Source organism: Pteronotus mesoamericanus, unplaced genomic scaffold (genome assembly GCF_021234165.1).
Source record: "Pteronotus mesoamericanus isolate MK-2021 breed Mesoamerican mustached bat unplaced genomic scaffold, CSHL_Meso_final contig_2, whole genome shotgun sequence".
In the NCBI taxonomy this organism is placed as follows: Eukaryota; Metazoa; Chordata; class Mammalia; order Chiroptera; family Mormoopidae; genus Pteronotus; species Pteronotus mesoamericanus.
The window spans coordinates 17,831,031-17,857,936 of NW_026555084.1; the positions used below are offsets into that span (position 1 = coordinate 17,831,031).

Here is a 26,906-nt window from a genome sequence, read left to right on the forward strand (position 1 = left end):
GGCCTGGCATCTTGGCCTGTTGACCGCCTGTGGGTTTTCTGCATTCTTACATATGCCTGCGGGAGGCTGCTAAGTCACGAGGAGTTAAAGTAAAATCCATCAACATTTATTGATCATTTACTGTGTGCTCTGGAAATGCCAAGATATAAAACTCCAGCCCTGTTACTATGTCCCATGTAATCTAATCTTGAGGGTAGGTATATCAATCACAGTTCAACCAGAGAAGCAAAGCCATGGCAGGGGGGGGGCGAGGGAGAAAGAAACCCAGAGAAACAAAATGACTTCCCCAAGTTCTCTGAGCAAGGCAGGTTTGGAATCACAATTTTATCCCATTTTCCTGACTCCATTTTGTTATTATCACAGCATTTACAGTGTTTCTCACACTGTCTTCAACTTTATCCGTAGCAATGAGGCCCCTGGTGTCCGACTCTCTCATGGATGGTTCTAAACCGAAGAAACTACTTTCTTAATGTTTATTTTCTTTGTTTAATAATATGTATTCACTCTACAGATTATTAAATGATCTGTAATCTCATCACCTAATTTGGGGAGGGGGGGGCGTGCACACGTGTGTGTGTGTATACACATATATACATATACATATGGAATATATACCACAATTTTAACTTAATGCTAGCTAACTCAACTATAAGGGCTCAGAAAAATAAATAAGAAAATAAAAGAAAAAACTTAACTCCTGGTTTAACCAGGAAGCCTTTTCCTGTTCAATCCAGGACACGGACACACACATACCCCACCCACCCATACACACGCACACACACACATACACTCTTCCCTGATTTTTCTATGTAGCAGTTGTTACTATGTAACATACTGTATATGGTATTTATTTACCTTGTTTAGTGACCATGCCCCCTACTAGACTATAGGTTACATGTATCAGACTATATTCTCTGCACTCAGAAGAGAATTGGCAGATTCTTTGTGAACATTTATGGAATAAGTGGACAGATGAATGAATGAACCCAGGCTAGAGTTACTAAAGGATAACCTACATGCTCACCTTAGACTCTAACTCCTCTATAAGATATAACTATATGTTCTTCCTGTCTGTTTCCTATTTCTCCTCTCTCTCTCTCTCTCTCTCTCTGTCTCTCTCTCTCACACACACACACACACACACACACACACTCTTTCGTCTGGCTGTGATCAGGCTGTATATATATTTTGTATCCAACATTCCTCACCTAAAATTATATACATATAGATATATAAGCATAGAAAATATCTTTTTCCATCCTAAAATAGACCCATCCAGATAGAACTCTCACTAACATTTGAATATCTTACCTTTTAACTCATCACTTTCAGAGTATAAGTTTTAAGTGATATAATGATCATACTTTAGATAGAATTTTTCATACTATATTTTTAACAGACCTGCAATTTTATTACATGAACAGTTTAATGAGATGAATCAAAATTTATTTATTACTCCCCTAGTTCCGTGTATGCGTATGTGGGTGCATGCGCGTTGTTGTCAATCTTTTGTAATGTCGCATTGCAAATGGAGACTTTTTAATAGAAAGCTTTCTCCAGGTTTGGGACTGAGAACACGACTTCGGCACGGCCCCCATGCTGCCCCTTAGCACCTTGCCGTCCCCTCTCCACCCCCTCACCCCACGGCGGAGGCCACCTATGGCTCCAGCTTATTTGTTTGAAACCGATCTCTTAAGGGGTGACCTCCCAGTGTCTTCCATTATTATTTTAAATGATGCCTTAGGCCACTGGCTGGCACAGCGGTGCCCTCGCCGCCCCCATTCTGCCTTCCAAGCGTGGCGCTCAGCTGCCACGCTGGCTGCACCCCTCCCGTCCTGAGCTGCCTCCAGAGCCCTAGCAGAGAGGCAGATTAACCCCTTTTGTTAGCAGAGGTAATTTGCCCGGGCTCAGCGTTAATAAGGAATGCCATAAGCTGTCGGGGTCAGGAAGAACAGATCTGTCAAGCCCCAGGGTTAATTTAATAGCAATCTGTTGGCTGTCTGCCTTGTATATTATCCGTGAATCCAATGTTATGTTTTGCTTTTGCCATTTAGTTCTTTGGGACAACAGGGAAATAATTTGGATAGAGAGCTCTAAAGGATGGGGACGAGAAAATTGACTGTCAAAATGCATCATTCCATTTTCAAGATAATACAGGGAGCCATGCATTGCTTATGTCCTTTCTCCTTTCTCCCCAACATGAAGGACAAAACCACAAGGACTGAGAGTGTGTGTCTCCCTTCCCAACAGAGGAAGAGGCCCAGGTTTCTCTAGGAGGCAGATGTGAAATACGCTCCACTGTCATCGCCCTAAGCCATTGAATTTTTGGTAACTGGATTGCTTCTCCCAGTGTTTCTGGAACTCAGCAAATTCTCCCTCTGATAACAATTCAGAAAATTCCTCATCATGTTTCTGTCCCAACTTCTGGCTCAAAAAAAAAAAAAATTCTCATCATAGAACACAAAAAAATTCTAGGTCCGATACTGTGTCCCAACTGTGCTTTTGAAAAAAGTGGCTCCCAAAGTAGACAGTCACCTAAGAGAACACAGGCCCAGAGCAGGCGAGAGCTCCCTCTCAGATGAGCCGGGGGAATTCCAAGAAAGCCAGACTTTACCACACTCGTGGGGAAGAGTGGCACGTGGTCAAGAGCCCAGGCTCTAGAATTTGGACAAACTTGGGTTCAAATCCCAGCTCTGTCCCCTGCTGGTCAGAGGACCTTGAGTAATTTACTTCCCTCACCATTTCCTCTGCTGGAAAACGGGCCTGTTGGTAGTACTGACCTCATAAGGCTGAGATGAAGGTCAAATAAGACAGTACATGGCCCATGATAACCATTAACTGCAGGTTGTTATTCTCTTCCTCCTCATCCCTATCATCATGGTTATTAAAAGAGGGATAGATGCCCTGGCCGGGTGGCTCCATTGATTGGAGCATCTTCCCATCCAACCAATCAATGTCTCTCTTTTTCTATCTCTGTCTGTCTGTCTCAAATCAATGAACGTATCCTTGGGTAAGGATTAAAAAAAAAAAAAAGAGGCATAGAGTCACAGTTTATCCCTGACCCCCATAGAGTCAGACCCAAAAAGCACTTTGGTGCCGAGGGAGCTGCTTTGAGGATGAGGGGCGACAGGCAGGCGGAGAGCCGGGGCAGGGGCGGGGGCGGCAGGACCAGAGGCAGCGGGCTCAGTGGTCACCTCCCGTGGTGGCGCTCTTGGTGGTGGTGGGTGCTGCTGGCTTCACAGATATGTTTAAGCACTTCATTTTCACACATTCTGACTTTGGGGCTTTATTTTTAGGTGAGAAAAAAATAACCGTGGATGTGGCACCTCCCCCTCCCACACAGCAAAGATTCCTTCCAGTTAATCTGGTGTTTAGAGCTACACTGTCGAGGTTGAGAAAGCTGACACCAGATTTTCTTTCCCTATTTTGGGAAAAGAGAAACCTGCTCACTCGCATAGTGGGGTGTGAGGGCTCTTTCTGGAGGGCAGTGGAATCTGACAGCAGCTGAACACTGACCTCTGCTTCCCCCCACCCCTTGTCATGGCCACCAGCCCACGGGAAGGTGGGGGACCAGTGAGAACATCAGAGCTGCAGCTGGGGACCTCGTTCTGGGGGACACAGGCTCTTGCTCCTCAGGATGGGGGGCTAACCGCACTAATGTTTATGACTCGGGCAGCAGTTCAGAGAAAGGTGGCATTTTGTGAATCCAGGGGGCCCACATGCTCTGGAGACCCAAGTAATACTTGCGTCTGGGCTTGGTGGGGGCAATTATAGTAAAACGTAATGTTAGTTCAGTCTCAAGTTAATTTTAGCGAGAACCCAATAGGATTTATAAGCAGTAATGAAGGGCACAGGCAAATGTAAAGCCCTTATTACAACAAATTGCATGCCGGAATTGCGGCCATAGCAGGGGCGGAGGTGATGTCTGATCATGGATGAACACTTTGCTGGTGTTGGTGTAGCTGAAAATACCAGAGCATTTTCTGGTACCTCATCTAAAGTCTAAGGAGGGGACCGCTCCTGACCATGAAAATCATAGGACCTTCATCCATCTCAGTGCAATAGGAGAGTCTGTGTCAAGTGACTGCTTGTCGGTGCTGTACGGTGTTTTCCAAGATGGGATACATAAACTCCTGGCACACGTACAGATGTTTGGATATTCATCGTTATTAATTTATTATCTTGTGTATTATTAAAAATGTAACTCATTACATCCACGATGTTATGAATATTGGATTAGTGCTGAGAGGAGGCTAAGTAAAGGGAGTCGATTTCAGCTGATCTGAAGAAAAAAAATATGATGGAAAAAATACTACCAGATGATCTACAGGTGGAACAGAAAATCACAAAGGTGGCTCAAATGTCATAAAGGCCAGGAAAAGTGGGAATGATTTTGATCAGCTTTCCCATACCACAGCACCCACATCACGTGGCCTGTTCCTTTGTAGGAAGTTGCTGGGTCCTCAGACAGCACCTCAGCCCCAGCCAGGTGCCTCCGACCTGCACCCAGGTCCTCGTGCACCCACGGTTGGGGTACGAAGGGATCGGCACAGACTCATGCCTCTGTCTATATACCCGACGCCCTACTGAAGACGCATGTTTCCAAGTGACCTTCATAAGTGAAAGGCCAAAGGTTTCATAGTGGTATACAGGGATGTGGTCTTTAAAAATAGAAGTACAATCGTTCTTTATCTGAAAGGGGAAAACTGAGAAAAATCAAACACAGACGATAAACTAAGGGTGTATTTCATAGCGGGCTCAAACTGCCTCGCCGTGCCATGGTATGGCTTCCTCCTCATGTTGCAACTCCCATGCAAGCCCTAAAGCAAATCACTACTTACGGACACTGGAGCCCTGTGTATCTTCAGTAGAAGGTTTGCATGCTTACTAAAGAACACGCTTCACACCTGAGATAAAATCCTAGCGCTGTCAGGTGGCTTGGGGCAAGTTACTTTACATACTCTTGAGCCTGCATTTCCACCCCCTGGAAGCTGGGGGTAAGGAAAGTAATGATTATAAGGATTAAAAGAGATAAAGTATGTGATGTGCTTTGCACAGTTATTGACGTGTACTCAGGACTCGGTAAATGGCAGCAGCTATCATCATCATCATCTTCATCAGCAGCAGCATCTCAGAGATTTCATGGAAGAGGATTTACAGTCTACTGTAGATTTTACTTATCAACCCAGGAGTCTGGGTGAAGATTCGAATACATTGAATTATTGAGTGGGACGAGTTTTGTAACCACTGTTGTAAAATGAGGAATGAAAGTCTGTGCCGCTGGGCACGTTGGAGCAGGTCGCTTTGGTGGGAGCTCTGCATGCTGTGGAGGGTGAGACACTTACCGGAAAGGGGCCAGAGAGACCCTAGTTGTCTGACCATGGGGTGACCCTCGGCCCCATCCGCCTGGGTCCAGTAACACCTGGCAGTTTGCCCGCAGAGGTTTATGAGGATCCACCACGCGTGGTCCATGCTAACTTGTCACACTAAAGGACAGCCGTGCCGTTACTCACCCCCCCGCCCCGAGTTTCTGCCCCGCCCCCGGTCCACTCCTTGACTCGTCTGTGCCAGATATCGTCGACATCAAGCCGGCCAACATGGAGGAGCTCACGGAGGTGATCACGGCAGCTGAGTTCCACCCCCATCACTGCAACACCTTCGTGTACAGCAGCAGCAAAGGAACAATCCGGCTGTGCGACATGAGGGCGTCGGCCCTGTGTGACAGACACACCAAGTGTGAGTAGCAAGCAGCCCAGAGCTGACGGGGTTGGGTGGACGGGCCACTGGCCCCTGACACGTGGGACGAGAGAGCAATGCTGGGAAGGTTTCATTTGCTTCCCTGCATTAGACACACTGGGGACAAAGAAATTACTACAAGTGTCCGCCCGGCTCGGGAGTCCGCTCCACGTTGGGTGTTTCAATAAAGATTAAACCTCACGTGCAGTGCCACAAACATTCTCTGCAGACTGTGGAAGGCAGAGATGAATAAGACATGAGCCCTGTCACATAACATTGTGACATGATCTGAATTATGTTTTAAGCTCAGTCTTGCTGTGGGGAGGAAGAACCTGAGGGGGAGAAGAGGGAGACTGGCAGGGGGTGGGGGGTTGTTGTGATACCCAGGCAGGAGGCGGGCATGGCTCGGGCAGCGGCGGGGCGTGCAAGTGGAGAGGAGCAGGTAGGTTCGGGGCAGACCTTGGCAGGAGAACTAACAGGACCTGCTGGCCTGTGTGGGCAGCTGAGAATATACAAGAACCAAGAATGCCATCTGGGGATGGTGACTAAGGTAATCACACTGTATTGTATATTTGATAGTTGCTAAGAGGGTAGCTCTTAAAAGTTTTCGTCACAGGAAGAAATGCGTAACTATGCGTGGTGATGGACGTTAACTAGACTTACTGTGATTGCTTCGTATTATATATACCAATCATGTTGTATGCCTGAAACTAATATAATGTTATATGTCAATTATATCTCAACGTGTTTTAAAAAGAATAGTAGTCGGGGGCTGCTTGTAGTCCGTGGCTTCTTGGAGAGATTGCAGCTTTGGAAGCCACCACTCCAAATGTCCCAGCGCCAGGCAAGAATTTCAGAGAAGGGGGAGGGGTAAAGGGCAGCCACAGTCACAGGCCCTCTGGTCACACAGAAGTTTGTAGGGCCTGGACAGAGCAAAGCAGCTCCAAACCAGCGGGGGCTGAGTACTTGGAGGCCAGAGGCTGGGGCCAACGTCAACAGGCAAAGCAAATGTTAGCTGGCACTCACAGCAAGCTCTGTGGCCGACTGGCTGGGCTGGAGGCAGCAGGAAGGCTTTCTAGAAAACTTCCCAGAGTATAGGTGCCTGGGAGGCAGTGGTCATCCATGTCCACTCCATCACGTGCCGCTGCCAAGATGTTCAGGAGGGAGGGACTACAGCTGTGTTTGTCCAGCCAGCCAGACCTTGCGCAAGGTGCTGCTTCGCCGCTACCGCCGCAGAGGAGAGCCAGAAAGGAAGCCCTTTGTCTCCCACGGACCCAGTTTTGAGTTTCAATTCCTGTCTGTCAGGAATGATAGGAGGACCCTCTGTGTAGGTGAATGGCTAGGAAAAGGCTGCCAAGCTGGGTCATTTTAATGATTTTTTGATTGCTCATTGGCTATGAGAAGCATCGCGCAGGGCAGCTGGTATGTGGAGTGTAGTGATGTGTAGGTTGTGTGGATTCTAGACTCCCACCGACCCAGGTCAAAGCCAAGTTTCACCCCCAATTTGCTGTATGACTTTGTCCAGCTTTCCTTAACCTTGCTGAGCCTCAGTTTTCTCATATGTAAGATGGGCAGAATAGTAATGTCCAACTCATGGGTTTGTCATCGGGCCTTGATGAGATAACAATTAAGAATGCTCATGAGATATTTTATTTGTTTTTAATACTAAATCTTCAAAACATGTTTTAAGTTCAGATTATGTTTCCAGTGTTCAATAGCCGCATGTGGTTAGTAGCGTAGTGAGCAGGGCAGATTTAAGACATTTTCACCATTGCAGAAAGTTCTGTTGGAGAGCGTGGGTCTAGACCGTTAGCTTCTTGAGAGCATGGAATCACTCTGTTTTGTTCACAGCTGTTTCCCCTGCACCTCAGTGTCTGGCCCATGGGAGACAAGCAATAAATATCTGCTGATGTGCAGTGCTGGTATTGATCTCTGGGCAGTATATACTTATAAGCCAACAAGGGGAAAAGTGTTCAAGGCAGCAGGGTCAGCATGTGCAAAGGTACTGAGGCACAAGAGATCATAATGGTTCTGGAAGTGCGGGGTGACTCCTGTGGCTGGTATAGGAGGAGTGACTTAGAGAAGGAAGAGAACCCAAATGCAGAAGAAATGCAGGAGCCTGGTCATAATGGCCCTGATAAAGAGTGTGATTTGTCCCCTCAAAATGAGTGAACAGCCATTAATGTAACAGGGAAGTAATATGATGAGAATTCCTTTTACAGAAGTTTAGACTGAAGGCAGAAGGAAAGAGTTTGGGTTCTGATTTGGAAAATAAAGAGATGAAGGACAAGTTAGGAAGATATTATATTGTACGCAGAATTTCTTAACAGCAGTGCTGTTAAATGCAGGGCACACAGTTCTGTGCTGGAGGAGGCCCTTCTTGGAGGATGTTTAGCAGCATCCCTGGCCTCAACCCAGAAGATGCCAGTAACAAAGGCAAGTTGTGACAGCCAAAAACATCATTGTCCCCTGAGGGAAAGTTGCTCCCAGTTAAGAACCACAGATGTGGGTTAAAATTCATTGTCAGCCCTTCAGCATGATTTTCTTGTATCTGTGATATATCTGTTACTATTAAGAACTCTGAGGGGTACGATGGAAAGATAAGACATCTCCTATACTCCAGAATTTAAGATTTGGCTGGTGAACTCAGTGGTACCTAGGAAACATTTCAGGACCAATCTAGCAGTGTGTGTATTAATACCCAAATGAGTGGGTGGAGACTTGGGCTTTGGATGTTCAAAGGAGGGTGGGACTCTTGGGCTGGACCTCACAGGGCTGGCAGAGGCTGGGCAGCGGAAGCACAAGCAGTATTTGGATGGGTGGGAAACAGAGAGAGAAGGGTGTCTCCCACAGCAACAGAATGAACTAAAGTTAGAAAGTTACATGGAACCTTTAACGAGTCTTTGTAAGAACTCTCAGGTTTTGTGGAAAGGAGAAATACTGAGGAAATGAGGGTCAATATGGAGTAATGGTTCATATCAGGTTGGTCCTTGAAGGTCAAAGTCAAAATGTATGCCTTGACGTATTCACTTCTTCATTCTTTCATGCATTCGCTGAGTACGTACTCTATACCCAGAGTCTGGCTCCTGTGGTAGGTGGCCAGTTCTTCTCAAATTTTCCCACCAACTACCCCTGAAGCCAGGCCTGAGCCTTGCTGCTGTGGAGGAAGGGCACCCAGTGGCAGTCCAACCTCTCCCAGGTGCTCTGGGTGGCCTGGCCTGTCAACAAAGACAACACAGCATTGCCTGGCAGAGGCCGGAGACGCAGAGAGCTGCTGCCCACCACAGATTTTCTTGGAAGTCTTATTTTTTCATCTTCAAATTTGACCAGAATTCTCTATTTTATTCCCATAAAATGCCTACTTTCTGTTTAATTTCATAATTACATTTCTACCTACCCCAAACTTCAAGCAATATTGATGTTCCCAAAACACACTTCCCCTGTGGCCTCCTGTACCACATCGTGCACCCCTGAACCCCTTCTCCGTGACCTTCAAGGATACACCCATGTGCCCCAGTCCCTAGTATGTGGAGAGCAATTTGAGATCCTTCGGCTGGAGAACAGAGTTATAGAATTCCTGTTTTGAGGAAGATTAACACCATGGTGGTGGGAGGAAGCACCAAAGAACTAGAAGGTAATAAATGGAAACTTAAAACCTAGATAAGGGGATAGTAGCTGTGGAGTCTGAAAGGGAGAGAGAGGAAAATGGAGCGTTTTCTTTTAAGCCATGGGTGATGGGATTTTGGAGACTGGCATTCACCACCCATGGATATTAGTTCATGTTCAGTGACCTTCCCCTCGAGACTCTAGACCCTCTGAAGAACTGACTCTATTTTGCTCACGTCGTATTACCAGGGCCTGACACTAAGTAGGTGCTCAGTAAATATTCAATAAATAAATTTATGCCTGAGGGTTTACAGAAGGGCACATGGAATGGGGACTAATTGGAAGCCCTGGCGGAGCGGGAAGGGCAAGGGTTCTGTTTGGAACATGCCGTGTGTGAGGTGACATGAGCTGACCAGGGAGGTAGGGACGGGCCTCTCTGGTAGAACCAGGCACAAAGGGCCACCCACCCAACGTGGATGCCAGAGAAGGCATGAGAAGGCCCGGTGCTCACAGCGAGTGGCAGACACCAGCCTGGGCTTTGGGGTCAGATGGACCCACACAAGTGCTGGGTGTTGAGGAATAAGCTGCATGGGAGGCTTGATGAACCCGCAACTCAAGATGGAAAAAGGACAAGGCCGTAGAAGCTTCTAGAACAAGAATGGTTTAGAGTAGAAGTTTTGGAATCAGCACTCCACTGTGACACTCCATGGTTGTGTGGCTTTGGGCAAGTTATTAATCCCTCCGAGCCCCAAGTTCCTCATTTGAAAGCAGAAGTAATAAAGATAGCCTCCCAAGGCTGGCCATTCACGAGAAGTAAATGTCATCATCTGGTGGCCGCCTAGCCTGGGTCCGTAAGGGACAGCAGCAGTTATTACCACAGTTATTTCTCCTGAATTCCCTCTGCTGGACCTGCAGCTATTAGATGCTTGAAACTCCAACTCTTTTTCCAGATATACAAAGCTCAGCTATTCATGTATTTAAATAGTGTTTATTGCGCACATACTATACGGCAGGTACTGTCTCAGACTCTGGATGCAATGGTGGGCAAAACCTGAGCCGGTGTCCTCCCACTCAGAGCTCACTGTCTGTAGTAGTGAGGGTTCTCCAGAGAAACAGAACCGACAGGAAATGCATATATGTCACATATACACATGCATGTGCATATACATATGTGTGCATATGAGAGATGTACGATAAGTGTTTGGTTCCTGTGATTATGGAGGCCAACAAGTCCCAACGTCTGCAGCGGGACTGCAGGAGCCCCAGGAAAGCCAAGGGTCTAGTTCCAGCCTCAGGGTGAAAGCCCAAGACCCCGGAAAGCCAACCATGTAGTTCTAGTCCAAAGACCAACGGGCTTATTGCACAGGAAGAGCCAATGTTTTAGTTCAAGGGCAGGTGCAGGAAAAAAGCATTGATCTCCCAGCTCAAAGGCGTCAGACAGAGGTATTCCCTCTTACTTGGGGAGGTACAGCCTTTCTGTTCTATGTGGGCCTTCAACTGATTGGGTGAGACCCACCCCACATCAGGGAGAGCAATCTGCTTTATTCAGTCTCTCAATTTAAGTGTTCTGTTCATCCAAAACCACCCTCACAGTAGCAGCCAGAATGGTGTTTGACCAAATATCTGAGCATGCCGTGGCCCAGTCAGGTTGATGCATAAAATTAGCCATCACCGTGTCTGAGGAGAAAAAAATGTATTAGCTACACATGTAATAATTGTTATGAAAGAGAGGCACGTGGTGCTATGAGGGGACATGGCAAGGACTTTATAACCCAAAGCAGTGACCACTGACCGGGACCTAAAGACTGAGAACAGGAAAGGGCCACAGTGCCCAGGGAAGCAGGCGACCTGCCAAGCTGCACACCTAGGCGCCCCCAGAGGCTGCTCCTGCCTCCAGCCTGGGTCCCACACAACCCTACGCCCTGGGACAGCCCCTCGTGAGACCCAGGAGCTCACTAGCGGCCTGCAGGCCCCTGCCCCAACCCCGCCTCCCCACGCCCCATCCGAACACCGGCAGGCTCTGAGTCGCCAGCCGCCAGCCTCCTAATCTAATTCAGAAGTGAATGAAATTGATTTTCCTGACTTGTCCAAAGTGCCGACTGTCTTCGGTGCACATCTCCCTTTGTTTGACTCACGTGGCGGCCGCCCAGGCTCCTGCCAGCTGGGAAAAGAAGTTCAATCTGACCTCTCACCTGACATTTCATACAGATTTTCGGCACACCCCCGCCCCCCCCCTCCAACGCCAGCCTTCAGCCAACCACAGTTCAGCCAAGGTGTGCGATCGGAATTGAGACAGTTCATCACAGTTTAAAATGAAAAGCAACACTGGCTCTTGGCGATGAGCTCTGAGAAGGAGGGTATTTAATAACCGTCGGCGTTTAATCAAAATGCCGAGGAGATCCGTGTTATCAGAGCTGCATATATTAATTTCCATATGTCCCTTGCTCTGCATACTCAGCAGGGGGTGGAAGGGATGATTCTCTCCCTCATGTCTCTATTTTTTTCCTGTGGCTTCTGGCAGTAGCGACAGGGGCGGGTTTGCAGTTTGAGATTCTTATGCCTAAAACAATAGGGTGCTGATAGCAGCGGCAACTGGCTGGTCTGCACCGTGCTTCTCCCTGTCGATGCATGAGTAATGGGAGTCGAGTGAAGACACTGGCCCGGCGTAGTGAATGGCAAGGTAGGGAATGAAAGAGGAATTAATTCTGAACACCTTTCCAATGCCCTGCTTAGATCTGATCCCTACCCCTCTCTAACCTCAGCTCCACATAGTGTGGCCACACAGGTCTGCTTCCTGCCCCGCCAACACACCAAGCCCTTTCCTGCCCCAGGGCCGTTGCACAGGCTTTTCCTCTGCCTGGAATGCTCTCCCACTTCTTGGGACAGTTCTCACTCTTTAGACCTCTGGGGGATTGTCACCTACTCAGAGAGGACTTCTCTGTTCACCTCACCCACACCCTATTTCTATCTTGCCACCAAATTTTATTTTTTTTGTAGCACTCATCTATAGATGCCAGCTTTTCTTCCTCCATGAGAGCCGGGACCTTACGTATCTTACCCACTGCTGAACTACCAATACTTAGCATAGTGCCCGGCATGCAGTGGTGTTTCACTGACCATCCGTGGTAGAAAGGCAGGCAGGAGAAAAAGACAGAGAAGATAGTGTGTTCGTTTACTGGAGTTGCTACAACAAAGTGCCACAAGCTGGATGACTTAATAAAACTTCACTGTCACTGTTCTGGAGGCTGGAAGTCTGAGATCAAGCTGTCCGCAGGGTTTGTTTCTCTGGGGGCTGGGAGGACAGGACCCATTCTCGGCTCTCTCCTTGGCCAGCTGAAGCCCCTCTTCCCTCTGCTTCACCTCATGTTCCCTCTGCACACATCCGCGTCAGAAACGCCCCTTCCTGTGGCACCAAGTCCCATTGCGTTAGGGCCCGCCCATTTATATATGATTACCTCTTTAAAGACCCCGTCTTTAAACATGGGGACATTCAGAGGTATTGGGGGTTAGGGCTTCAACATGCAGACTCAGGGAGGGGCATAGTTTAGTCCCTAATAGCAGACATGAAAATAAGCCAGGGCGCCTGGAGCTGACAGTTCCTCCAGGTGTGGGCCACAGGCTCGCTCCCCGCAGGTCGCCTGGGCAAGGCGCCACGCTGACCCTTTCCCTGGGGCGCAGGGCTGAGAAGCGATCATGGGCGCAGAGCTCTGGGCGCAGCCCCTCACCCCCAGTGCTCATGGCTCTCACCCTCTCATGGAAGGTGGTGGGGCTCTGGCCGGGCTTCACTGGTTGGCACGTTGTATGTACACCACGAGGTGGTAGGTTCAATTCCCGGTCAGGGCTCAGACCTAGATTGCAGGTTCGATCCCTGGTCAGGCTGCATGCAGGAGGCAACCGATCCATGTTTCTCTTTCACATCTCCCCCCGCTTCCCTTCCCCTCTTTCTAAAATCAATACACATATCCTCAGGCGAGGATTGAAGAAAGGAGAAGGCGGGGGGAACCACAGGACAGGGGTAATGGGAGTCTGTACACTGAGCCCCTAACCTCCCCCCCCCCCCATGGCTGTCCTGTATAGTGACAGAGCCCGGACACCTTCCTGGGTGTAGAAATACTTTTCTCTCAGCCAAGTGGAGTGAATTGACTTTGGAGGCTCAGAGGGGCTGAGGAGCTTGTTTCCTTTGCAAAAGCCACTCTTGAGGGGAGAGGTCCCAAAAAAGCAGTTTGTGTTAACAGCACCCAAGCAGCAGGTGAAATGCTCATGGGAGGGGGCGCAGGGAAGGGGCGCTGAGCGGGGCCCTGGAGAGGCGACTCGCCGACCCCCTGAGGACGCAGCTAAAGTCCGAGCAAGTGGGGAGGTGCTTGCGATCAGGGTGAAAGCAGGAGGCAAAGCCACAAACCTGCCGTGACGAGGATGCAGACGGGGGCTGGCGGCGGCTGTGTGAGCGGCCTGATGTCAGGGCGGCCCAATGCGGGCAGCTTTCCTGTTTTCCAGATTCCCTCCAAGGCTGTCGTTTTACTCCTATAATCGGGAGAGTGTTGGTGAGGGGAAAGGTGTAAGCGCTTCGGGCCCTAAATCTCAGCTATTTTAGTAAGTGTTGTGGTCATTGGCAAAATGGCCTGAGTTCCAATGCAAATGGGGCCAAGTTTGATCCAAATCAGATTTTCCTCTGAAGGTGCATGTTCTGATGGGAAACAGATATTATTCTTGAGCCTTTCTGTATCTCATTTAGGTCTCATAACAACCCATGAAGACTGGGCTTAGTAACTGCACTTACCGATGAGGCACAGGCAAAGAAATGCCTCACGTGACAGTGTAGGAGCCAGAACAGGACCCCGGGTTGGTCTGCTTCCAAGAGAAGAATGTGTTCTTCTAACTCTCCTGGGCCTCTGGCATCAGGAGAAAGCAAGGCCTTTTTCTGATACCCTGAAGGATGATTTCATGGGGCTCCATTTCATGGAATCCCCATCGGCTAGATCCCCTGGCCAGCAGTTTCAACTGCAGAGCTAACCCTGTCCTCGGACAGACATTAAATCCACTGGCTTCCTCTTCACCCTCATCTACGAACTGAATTGTTGCGTCCTGGTTCCACAGGCTACTGGATCCCATAGTAAACCCGCAGCTCGTTCCCCCAGGACCCTGATGGAATGTGTCCAAAGACATCAGCTGAGACGGCAGTGCAGTGAATCTTAAAACCTCCAAGGTTTGGCACAGCTTCCAAAAGGGGCTCAGTCTTGATCAGGGACATAATTAAAAGTATCTATTGCAGGGGAGCTTGCTTAGGTTAAAAAGACAAGACTGTTAATGAAAATGCTTTTGGCGGATGATAGGCTTATAAACATACCCAGGCACCTCCCCTTCCTCCCATCCTCCTGGAAAAAAGCCAAATGGAGACTTGTTGCAAGTTGCAGCATTCACGGAGCCCCTCCCCCTCCCCAACCCCTTGTCTCTACCCCATTCCAGCTCAGCAGCAATTGCCAGCAGAGCGGACCCAAGCCATGGAGCAAAAACAGAATTCCTCCATCCTCATTTCCATGTGTGATTAATTTAACCAGTTCTGTCAATCAGTCATCCTGGAGACCAGTTGAGTGGATTTTTCTAAGAACTGGAAAGCGTATTAATTTTGGAGACAAGTATCATTCATTAGCAGCTGACACCTGCCCGGGTCCCACCCTCCCCCAACTAGGGGTCTCGGCTGAGGAGACCATGGAGGCTGGAAGTGGCTCCGGCACACAGCTGCGGCCCCCAGGGACACAGAACCCGAGAGGGTGGCCAGGCAGTTAAAGGTGGCTCTGGCCGCTCTGGCCTTGGGACCGTTCAAGGCTAGCTTGCCTGTCATTGTCATCCATGACAAGCCATCACTGGCCACGCAGCTGTGGGCTCTGGGTGAGCACCCTGAATTCGAGGGTCAAGACAAGCCCAGTGAAGGGAATACCTGGGAGGAAGTTTCCCCAGGGAGGGACGTGAGCCCGCCAGAGGCTCGAGGGCAGGATAGGTCTGACAAATCGCCTGTCCCTTCCCACCAGAGGCGACATCATCATTTGCCCCTTCCTCTTTGGGTTAGCTTCCTATGGCTACTGTAACAAATTCCTGCAAACTGTGACTAAAAAAACCATAAATCTATCATCTCATAGTTCTGTATAGGCCAGGAGTCTGACGCAGGTCTCACTGGCTAAAATCAAGGCCTTGGCAGAGCCGCATTCCTCTGGAGGCTCTGGGGAGAGGCTGTTCCTTTGCCTTTTCCAGCTTCTAGAAGCCGCCCACATTTGTGCCTTAGGGCGCCCTTCTGCATCTGAAAGCCAGCAACAGTAGGACAAGTCCTTCTCAGTGGCATCTCTCCAGCTCTCCTCTTCTACCTCCCTCTTCCCCTTTTGGGATGTTTTGATCACACTGTGCCCACCCAGGTAACTCAGACTAACCTTTTTTGAAAGTCAGCTGATTAGCAACCTTCATTCCGTCTACAATCACAGTTCTCCTGTGTCATGAAACACACTCACAGGTGCTGGGGATTCGGACTTGGACATCCTTGAGTCACTACTCTGCCTGCCAGGCCCTTCATGGGTCACCAAGGAGGACTAAGTGCCCTCCATCGGAGCCTCTGGTATTTTAGGTTGAAATGATCTGCCTCCACTTCTGCCTCTCTGGCTAATGGTTCTTCCATTATGACTAAAGCTCTTTACTTCCCCCTTCTGCACTTAGCAAAGTGAGGGTGCTACATAAATGCGTGCAGAGCGGAGGAGGGCATGTCTGCCCAGTCTGCACTTGGTAATTCTCTTTACACAACGAAGAGGCTCACCCTGAAGGGTGGTTGGCCCCCTCCTTACAATCATTTCTAGCTTTGGGAAGGCACTGGCGTTTGTGTGCAGAGCCAAGGGAAGAGGAGTCTGTGGGATGATGGTGGTCAGCCGGCCTTCTGTTCGTTGATTTCACAGATGTTTACTGTTGTGACCATGTGCCAGCCGCTGTTGCAGACACTAGGAAGGTGGTGCCTCGTGCCCTCGTGCCCCTCTATCCAAGTAGATGGAGGCAGACAGCACACCCTCAGGCAAATAAGGTAACGCGAGACTTGGTGAAAAGTGTTTCTGGAGAAGCAGCAGCAGCAAATGCAGAGGCTCTGAGTCTGGACTGTGCTTGGCAAGTGAGGGGCAGAGGAAGACCATTGGGCTGCCCATGGTGTCGGGTGAAGGAGCCACTGAGGGGACACGGGAGGGCTCCACCCTCGGGGCAGCCCCCTTCCCAGTGTCTACGACGCGGAGGGCTTGGGGGTTGCGCAACATGGTAGCCCTGTAGGCAAAGGTAAGGAAGTTGGTTTTTATTGTACTTAGGAAGGGAAAATCTAGGAGGGTTTTATGTGAAGGAATAATGTGATTATACTTACATGTCTATCGCTCTGCATATATGAAGAATGAAACATCAGGAAGAAGAGTGAATGCTGGGAGAAGTTAGAAGGCTCCCCAAACAGCCCAGGCCAGAGACGGCAGCGGCCTAGATTAATATTGGGCCAGTTTGAGTGATGCTTCGAGTGTAAAGTTAACAGGACTTGTTTAACATCAGGTGTGGAAGGTGAGGTGAAGGAAGGGACCCAGGAAGACTTCCAGCTTTTCGACCTGAGCACATGCCTAAGTTGAAGGGCATTAAATGAGTTGGCAAAGATTAAGGGAGGACAGTTTGGGGAGGAAACTCACACATTCTGTGGACTCAGGCTTTTTTTGTTTCTAGCATAAAATGATTACATTGATACCTGTTTAGCATGTTACCATTTACAGAGCCCCTTCCCATCCACTTCCTTAATTGATCTTCACAGAACCTTATGAGTTCAGAGCTTGTCTTCCTTCCTGCAGCGTGAGGAAACCAAGGCACAGAAAAGATAAGTCTAACACACTGGCAAAGATCATGGGTTTATTTCTCACTTCATATGATGAACATGGCTGCCTTCAGTACTGCGCTAGAAGACAGAGAAGAGAAGGGGGACGCTAGTGCGTGTAACTGACCCACATTTAAGTGTATCAGCTAATTTGAGCCCCCCTGTGCAATACATATAATTCCATTTAGACAGCTCAGTAGGTGGTGCCAATAACTGATTAGTGGGGGCTGCTGTCCACTCAGCAGCTTCCAGCCCTGTCGGTGCAGGTCCCTTTATCTGCTGAATTACTCAAAGCGCCTGCTGGCTTCCCATCATCATCATCAAGCACAGCCCAGAGGCGGCTGGCCGAGGGCAGGAGAATGTGCACTCCCACGAGGCTTATAATGGTACCTGCTTTTATCTTCTCTTCTATCTCTCACCTGTGTGTACGGATTTAAATAGGATTTATCTCATGGACAGGCATCCTTCACCCCAGGGCGGACTGGTTCATCCTGAAACCTTGGTGTCATTTGAAAATCCTTAAAATGGAGTGAAATTGTCATTGAAGAGTTTTCCTATGAGAAAGTGGGATCATCCGGCTTAGGGAAGAGGTGAGATCAAAGCAAGCAAGCAGTCAGTCAGTGTGAACAAGGTATTGTGCCAAACACAATGGGTAGACAAACTTACAAGATGCAGTTTCTCCCTGAGTGTACCTGTCGCGGTGGGTGGGGCGAGAGGATGTGAAATTATGTTTCTAATATAAAGTTTATTTTAAACCAGATGTGAAATTTAGATTCCCAATATCAAAGAGAAAATGCTGACTAAATAATGTTTATGAATATTGTGTCATCTGTTAAAATGAAGTATGATGGTAAATGTCATCTTAAGTATGCCCAGAGTCCGATGCATAGCATTTTTCAGTCCCTGTTTACTGAGAATCTCTTGTATTCATGTCATTGTAGGCCTACAAAAGTACAAACTTGTATTAAATATAACACATGGTTGCTAGGCCCTAGGGAGGCTATTAAATAGTTGAAGTGTTCCTGGGACAGTGCCTGGCATATCAAGGAGGCTAAATGATACTGAATGAATGGAAGGAGGGAAGGTAGGAGGGATGAATGATCTGAGATATGTTTATCAAAGACCTAACATCAGATAAAACATGATGTGTCTCACAGTACACTAGTGCCTTGATTCTTAAACCGAATGTGTAAATGAATAAAGGTGTTGAGTGTTAGCTTTTCCAAATTTTCAGGAAAATCAAATAAGCTAAAACTCAGAATTTGCTCGATTTTAAACTTTTCTCCTAGAAATTTTCCTGAAACACTGATGGTCTATAGAACAGACTCTAGTACAAAATAATGTATTATGTTATACCAAGTTCTATGTATAACTTACTTAACAGATATCATAGTTTATGGTGTGCTGCCCTATGACATTTGTATCCTGACCAGAATGTGAGAGCTCTGCTCTAGAAGTTTAGAGAAGGAAGTGATTGTTCCTAAATCAGCCATCCAGAAAGACTCTAAGGGGCTGGTAGGGACAAGAGAGGTGACACAGCAGGGGAAGAAGTCAAGCAGATGCTGGGAAGAAAGGGAAGGACTTGACTTTTTAGACAGTGTCAAATCTTACTGAACTGTCAGCACATTTTGAAAGCCACCTATTGGCTTTGAGATAAAGTCCCAGCTCCTTTGAGGTCCAAGAAGGTAAATCATAAAGGCCGGTTACAGGTATTCGTGAGACTCTTGCAGTTGGAAACTTGGCTTTAATGAGGACGGAGAGAGGTCAATAGTGTCAGTTCGGGGGTCAGACCAGCCTGGTGTGGGGAACTTGAACTTAACTTCCTTAAGCCTGTGTGTCTCCCTCTAAAACGGGGACAGTAACGAAGCTGCATTATTGCATGTGGTGGAGATTCAATGAGATAATGCCTGGCCCGGAGTAAGCACTCAGTATTGATGAGTCGTCTTATCCCAATAATCCATGAACTCAGACTTAGAGATGAGAAAATGGAGACTCAAAAAAGCAAGTAATTTACACAAGGTCAGAGATAGAATCATAGCTTGAGCGTGCACTCAAACCCATGGTTGAAGCTGTTGATGGATGATACCTAGAAACAATTTCCATCATCGCCCTACTAGGCCAGACAGGGAGGCATCTGGGTGGGCCAGGGACCAGGGAGAGAAGAACAAGGCATTTCATTGGTGGGATCTGGCTCTGAGGAAATCAACACGCCATGGTCCCCATATTCCCTAGCACCTACTGAGGGCACGCCTCACGTGCACCACCTGAACAATAGCGGAGATGGAGAGATGTCTTCCTGGCCAGGCAAATTCAAAATGGGAACGGTACGGACTGTCCCTCCATCCCCATGACCAAATCATTAAGCAAAACTGCTTGCTGAAGGATAAAGCCTTTATTTTCACATGATTGCAAAATACGTCCTCTTCCTGCACCCGAGCGCAGAGACCGCAAGGTTTCAGAGGCACTGGGAGCCATGGAGTCTCTGAAGCCGGTGGGAGGACCTGGCAGGTAATGAGGTGCTCCGTCAATTTGGTGACCCTTTCCCACATTGCCTCTGGTGCATCGTGTTAGGTCCATAAAGACACCTCTCTGCCCTAGTTAACTCTCTGGGACTGGTGACTGCGCACAGTTTATGAAGCCCACATCAGAGGTTTAATCCTTGGTGTAGTTCAGTGACGTTACTGGGACCACGCCCTCAGAGGCATAAAGCTCCCTGTGCCTGTCAGCACCCGCTGGAAGGGATCCCCTTTCTAATGGGCCTGAGAAGAAAGAACAGATGGGGGCAGTAGTGGGTCAGAGAGCCAGAGCTGGGCTTACATCGTAGCTCTTGTCTGTGCTGAGGGCAAGTAACTCTCAGAGCCTCATTTCTTCATCTGTAAAATAGCTCATCGTGAGAACGGAGTGGAATGTTGCAGGGAGGGGCTTTCCAGCAGGTGCCTGGCAGACGGGCGGCTGCTACTGCATCTACTCCAACGCGGTAGCTGTGACTACGCTGTGTATGCAAGTCCCGGGAACAGTCAGGGCTGGGGCTGACTGTCAGTGGGGTAGGAGCCAGTGCTGCGAACACAGGCGGAGCCCCGGAGCCATGAGAAAACAAGCGGTGACCAGTCCATATGAGGGTCCCTCTCCAAGCAGTGCATGGCCCAGGTCAAGGTGGACCCTCCAGCCCAGCCAGGAACCCCTCACCCGGCTCTGCAAGATGACTGTCAGCAGGGAGCTGCCCCTCTCGCTGTCCCCATGCGTGCCTCTCGCCACAGTGAGTGTTAGACTGCCTGGAAAACTGGGGCGTCTTGGGAGCGCAGCCCTGGCCTCCGCAGTGCCATGACAACCGGCTCCCTGCAGTCACCCCTAATGACGGCCTCACACTCACCGCCGCGTCCACCTGGGCAGAGGCTCCCCGGGGAGTGGGAGCTTCTCTGGCGGAGGATGCAGAAAACTTCCTGTGGGAACAAATAGAGATTGGGGGTAGGGGATGGAAGAAAGAAAGGAGGAAGGGAGAGAGAGAGAGAAAGACAAGTGTCTAACCTGTGATGTACGGAGTGGGCCCAGGGGCCTGGGGACACTCCCCTTACATTCCCGGCGCCAACTGGCTATAGGAACGCAGCATTTCCACAGAAGGAGGCATAAAGCCCCATGCCTTACACTCACCCACCTTACAGAGACACGGATGTAACAGAGTGAAGACCAAACATGAGTGATGGCGGGACAGGGCTCGCTGCCACTGGGTTTCCCCATGAGGCTCCTGTTGACACCCCCACTGCCAACTCACCATCTCGTCTGGACGGAGTCGCCCCCCCATTTCCTGCCGCCGCCTGCTGGAAAGGACGTGCTCGAGGCCTCCCTCAATCAATATCTTTCCAGTTCTCCAGAAAGACACTGGCCCCATTTGGCTAATAAATGATGGTTCCTCACAAAGGAAAGACAGACAGGCCCCCAGTTGATAACCTCATCTCTGGATGTTAACCCCAGTTCAGGTATGATGGGCAGGTATGCTCTCAGCCAAACAAAGGTCCTCGTGTCCCCTCTTTAGATCACAGATTCCAGCTGAAACTCAGGAAAAAGGTCCAACTCCAGAGCTAAGGAGCCTGTAGGAGGCTGTCCTCCCTGGGGAGCGGGGTCCTTTGGGTCCCGGTGTCTCCCAGCCTCCGTTTCCTTAGCTGTGAAGCGGAGGTCGTTCTCGCCCCGTACAGTGCCGGGCAGGGAGCAGGGGCCGCTGTGGCCACTAGTGCCGGCTTTCTGTGTGGCCCGTTCCCTGCACTAGGATTGCTCAGCTCCTTCTGAATTCTGAGTGGTAGGTATACAGGGTCCAGCACAAACAACACCCCTTTTTATTACAAAGTCTTTTATGACAAAATCATAAGCAGGTAATTCGGTAACATTACAATATCACACTTAAGCACACCATATGACATTTTAGGTGAAATGTTCAAATTGAAGCTATAAAGTATTACACCCATGTTATTACCCTACCAACCACACTCATGCAGGCCTTGCCTTCTGCCAGACTGAGTATTTTGTAGCAGAGAGAAGTAGAGAGGGCGGCTAGTTTAGCCAGTAAGAGGAAGAAAGGATGCAGAGGTGGTCACAGAAGTGTCCCTGGAAGAGACGGTGGGCTCTGGAGGTTGAATAGGAGTCAGAGAAACGGGGGGTATTGTGGGCTGAATGTATGTATTCCCCAAAATGTACATGTTGAAATCCTCACTTGCAGTGTGATATTAGGAGGTGGGGCCTTTCGGGGACCATTAGGTCAAGAGGCTAGAACGCTCATGAATGGGACCAGTGCCCTTGTAAGAGACCCCGGGAGCTCTCTCATCCTCCACATCTCGTGGGTCCGACAAGCAAAGGGCCGTCTGCAGCCCAGAAGACGGTGCTCACCAGTCTGTCCATGCTGGCCCCTCCTCCAGACTTCCAGCCTCTGGAACTGTGAGAAATTTCCGTTTATAAGATACCCAGCCTATGGTACTCTGTCACAACAGGCCAGACTGACTAAGACAGGAGGGGAATGAGTGTGGACTGAGTCCTAGTACAAGGTGAGTGCTCCATAGACATCCGCCATCAGGATAACAGAGATCACAAACTATAGCCTGTGTGGCTAATAGATCATTTATACTTGACCACGCACTGGAAGGAAGGAAGGAAGGAAGGAAGGAAGGAAGGAAGGAAGGAAGGAAGGAAGGAAGGAAGGAAGGAAGGCAGGGAGGGAGGGAGGGAGGGAGGGAGGGAGGGAGGGAGGAAGGAAGGAAGGAAGGAAGGAAGGGAGGGAAGGAATTAGGGTCTCTCAGAAAAATTCAGACTTTACAAAAGAGACCATCGGGCTCTGCAGCAATTGGCTGTTGCTGAGAGACAACTGCCCCCTTGATAGTGTGCGGACACTCTCCTTTGCCACAGGTCCCACCGCCCCGTTGGGTACCCACGCACACTTCATCTAGTTCACTGCCTGCCTGGGGCCCAGAGGCAGGACTTCTCTGACTCTGGTACGAATGATGGGTAGGCCAGTCAGGCCACCTGGAGCGTGTGAGGCAGAGAGACGTGGGCGGTGACACTGGGGTGCTGAACAAAGGGCCCCGAGTGCCAGGTCACGGGGGCGAGACTGTGGGTTATCGGCAGTGGAGGGAGTCCCCGTAGGTGTCTGAGCCGGGCAGCGGCGCCGCCGCGGGAAGAGCGGCTCAGCACCCGGCAGGATGACACGCAGTCGCCGGTTCTGCTAAATCCTGACGGTCTCTGAGCCGCTCGGCTTGCTCTGTCTTTGCGGCTGCTGCGTTCTGCTTTCTCCGGACTGTGGCAGCAGGAGCGCCGGGAGGAGAGGGTGGCTGAGCTCTGGGGGTCCGCAGGTCCCTTGGAAGCGGGGCACCGGCCACAGCCCATGCCCAGAAGCAGCCCGGCCTGGCCTGCCTTCCCGGCCAGCTGCGGATGAGCAGGTGTTGATGGGGCGGGTTCTGCAGGGACCTGCCAGGAGAGAGAGCTGCCACTGGGGCCCGAAGAAATAAGAGCAATATCCCAGACACCCTGTCCCCCGCCTTTGTTGGCAATATGGGAGAAGAGGACTCTAATCTCCTGCTGCTGCTGTAACAAATGCTACAGACTTAGTGACTTAAAACAGACAGTACAGAATTATCTTACAGCTCTGGAGATCAGAAGTCCAAGATGGGTCTCACTGGGCCAAAATCAAAGGCTGTGTTCCCTCCTGGAAGCTCTGTGGGGGGAATCTGTTTCCTTGCCTCCTCCAAGTTCTGGAGGCAGCCTCATGCCTTGGCTCCTGGCCCCTTCCTCCATCTTCAAAGCCAGTGACGGCCATCAAGTCTTCCTTACAGTGTGGCGCTCTGACACTGACCCTCTTGCGTTCTTTTACCCATAAGGACCCTTGTCATTTGGGCACATCCAGATAATCCAGCATAATCTCGCCATTTGAAGGTCAGGTAATATGCAACCCTAATGCCCCCTTGCCATGTAACCATGTAACATGTTCAGAGGTTCTGGGGATTAGGGTGTGGACAGCTTCTGGGGCAGGGCGCTTTATTCTGACTGCCACAGAGGAAATGAACAAATTTTCTTTCTTTAAGGAAAAAAAAAAAAAAAATAGCCGCCAGCCATGATAAGTAAGTGGGCCGAGTCTTTGTTGAAGGAAGTACCAAAAACACAGGGACTTTATCCATCTTGCCCACTCTGATAACGCCAGCACCTACCAGGTACTCAGTACTTGGGGGAATAGCATGTGATTCTAATATCTGCTGGCGTCTGACTGTGTGCCAGGCACTGCACTAGGTGTCTTTATCCGCTGTTATCCCATTTGAGTCTAGTAACCATGCAAAATGGGAATTGAGATCTGCTCTTTAAAGATGAAGCTGAATCTTAGGTGCTGAAAATTGACAGAGACATCAGGCTTGCAAATGATGGAGCCCAGGTTCTAGCCCGAGTATGTCCAACTCCAGGATCCATTCACGTTGCCTGTGCCAGACTGAGACATGCCTGGGGAAAGCAACCTGCCGTTTACTGACCAGTGATCTCTGTGTCCAGCTGTAGGGTCCACTGTCCCCTAAAAATGTGTCCCTTCAAGGCATTTACTCATGCTGATGCCCCTGTGTGATATATAAGACACTCCTCCCACCTCCCAAACATCATCATTAGGAGTCAGCAAACTATGGTCTGCAGGCCAAATCTGGCCCATCACCTGTTTTTGCACAACTGTAGCGAAGAATGAGATTGTTCCTCCCATTTTTTTGTACTTAGATATTTTATTAAGAAGCTATGCATATTCATTTTTATATTTTTTCAATTACAGTTGACATACAATATTATATTAGTTTCAGGTGTACAGCATAGTGATTAGACATTTATATAGCTTATAAAGTGATCCCCCCAATAAGTCTAGCACCGTGTGACACCATATATAGTTATTACAATATCATTGACTATATTCCCCATGTTGTACTTCACATTCCCATGACAGTTTTTATAACTGGCAGTTTGGATTTTTCTTAATCTCTTCTTCTTTTATATTCATTTCCTCAATCCCCTCTCATCTGGCAAGCATCAATTTGTTCTCTGAATCTATGAGTTTGTTTCTGTTTTGTTTTGTGCATTTATTTATTTATTTATTTTTAGATTCCACATATAAATGACATCACATGGTATGTGTCTTTCTCTGTCTGACCTAGTTCACTTAGCTTAATACCCTCTAGGTCTATCCATGCTATCACAAATGGCAAGATTTAATTACATTTTTATGGCTGAGTAATAATCCACTGTGTATGTATGTACACCCCATCTTTATTCATTCTTCTGTCAACGGACACTTAGGTTGCTTCCATGTCTGGCTATTCTCAGTAATGCTGCAGTGGGCATAGGGGAGCATATATTGCTTCGAATTAGTGCTTTGTCTCCATCCAGTAAGTCCTCAGAAGTGGAATTGCTGGGTCATATGATAGTTATATTTTTAATTTTTTGAGAAACCTGTATATTGTTTTTCCAGAGTGGCTGCCCCAATCTGCCTTCCCACCAGCACTGCGCTAGGGTTCCCTGTAGGGTTCTCTACCTCCTAGCCAACACCTGTCTGCGGACTTACTGATAGCAGCTGTTTGTGGGCTCCCTGCCGTTCTGGCAGGCAGAGATGATTAGTGACAGTGATGTTGAGCATCTTTCCGTGCTCTTGTTGCCCATCCGCATGTCTTGCTTGGGGGAGTGTGTTTTCAGGTCCTCCACCCATTTTTTAATTGGACTGCCTGTTGTTTTGGGGGTGTATGAGTTCCTCATATATTTTGGATATTAACCCCTAATCAGGTGTATCATTGGCAAGTATCTCCTCCCCTTCAGTAGGTTGTTTTTTCATTTTGTTGGTGGCTTCCTTTGTTGTGCAAAAATGGTTGTTTGATATCATCTCATTTGTTCACTTTTTTCTGTTTCCTTGCCCAAGGAGACATATCCACAAAAATATTAACTGAGAGTGATGTTAGAGTTTACTGCGTATGCTTTCTTCTAGGAGTTTTATGGTTTTAAATCTTATATTTAAGTCTTTAATCTATAAAAAGACTTAAACCTTAAGTCTTTGAGGGGTTTTTGGGTATGGTGTAATAAGGAGGTCTAGTTTCATTTCTTTGCATGTATCTGTCCAGTTTTTCCAGCACCATTTATTGAAGAGACTGTCTTTACTCCATTGTATAAGGTTCTTTGTCATAGCTTAATTGACCATGTAGGCGTAGGTTTATTTCTGGTCTCTTTACACTGTTCTGTTGATCTGTATGTCTTTTTATACCAGTGCCATGCTGTTTTAACTACAGTGGGCTTATACTATAGTTTGATAACAGGTAGAACGATTCCTCCCACTTTGTTCTTTCTCAAGATTGCTGTGGCTTTTCAGGATGAGGTGGTTACATTTTCAAATGATTGAACAAAATTTTTTATAAAAAAGCCCTGGTGTGGACCAGTTGCTTGGAGCATCGTCCCATAACCGAAAGGTTGCAGGTTTGTTCCCCAGGCCGGGTGCATATGAGAGGCAACTAATTGATGTTTCTCCCTCTCTCCTTCCTCTCTTCCTCTCTCTTATAAAGCAATGAAAAAATGTCCCCGGGTAAGGATTTAAAAATATATAATTAAAAGAAGAATACTATTTCATGGAATGTGCAAATTAGATGAAACTGAAGTTTCAGTGTCCATAAATAGAGCCTTATTGAAACACATGCTCATCTCTTTACATATTGTCCACGCTGCTTGCACACTCGAAGCAGAGTTGAGAAGTTGCAGCAAGGACCAAATGGACCTGAAAGCCTAAAAAGTTTACTCCTGCCTCTACAGGGGAAGTCTGCCGACCTCTGCTCGACCCAGAGCCGCTTGCTCGTTCAAGGTTCGGCCTGTTCTTACCTCGTCACCCCAGTCCAGTCTGTCTCATCGTTTCTTTCCCAGAGAATTTTTGGTCCTTTTTTCTCTCGGAGGCGGGGGGGAAGGCTTTTGACTCACTATTTTTTAACTTTGGATGATTATTTAGAGATAATATTTATGAAGCATAATGTGTATATTTTAAAAAGCAATTACACGAAAGTCAGGAACCAATGTAGTATCTTCTAGCTTAACTGCTCATTCTCCAGAATTCTATGCATTGCGTTGCTACAGCGTTCTCTGTTGGCAGTTATTTGCAGGCTTAATGGAAGACCGTATGGAAAGCAAATTGCAAAGGGTCAGCCATGAGGGTCATTGTTCCCCAATTCAG

The 26,906-nt window shown here is 48.4% G+C and overlaps 1 protein-coding gene across 1 annotated transcript in view; it reads left to right on the plus strand.

The window, feature by feature from the left end:
• Positions 1-26,906, plus strand: part of PPP2R2B (protein phosphatase 2 regulatory subunit Bbeta) — a 245,776-nt gene that overhangs the window by 200,709 nt on the left and 18,161 nt on the right. Inside the window, exon 6 of the mRNA XM_054568224.1 lies at positions 5,572-5,736. Within this exon, the coding sequence (XP_054424199.1) occupies positions 5,572-5,736 (165 nt within the window). The remainder of the gene's footprint in view (positions 1-5,571; positions 5,737-26,906) is intronic.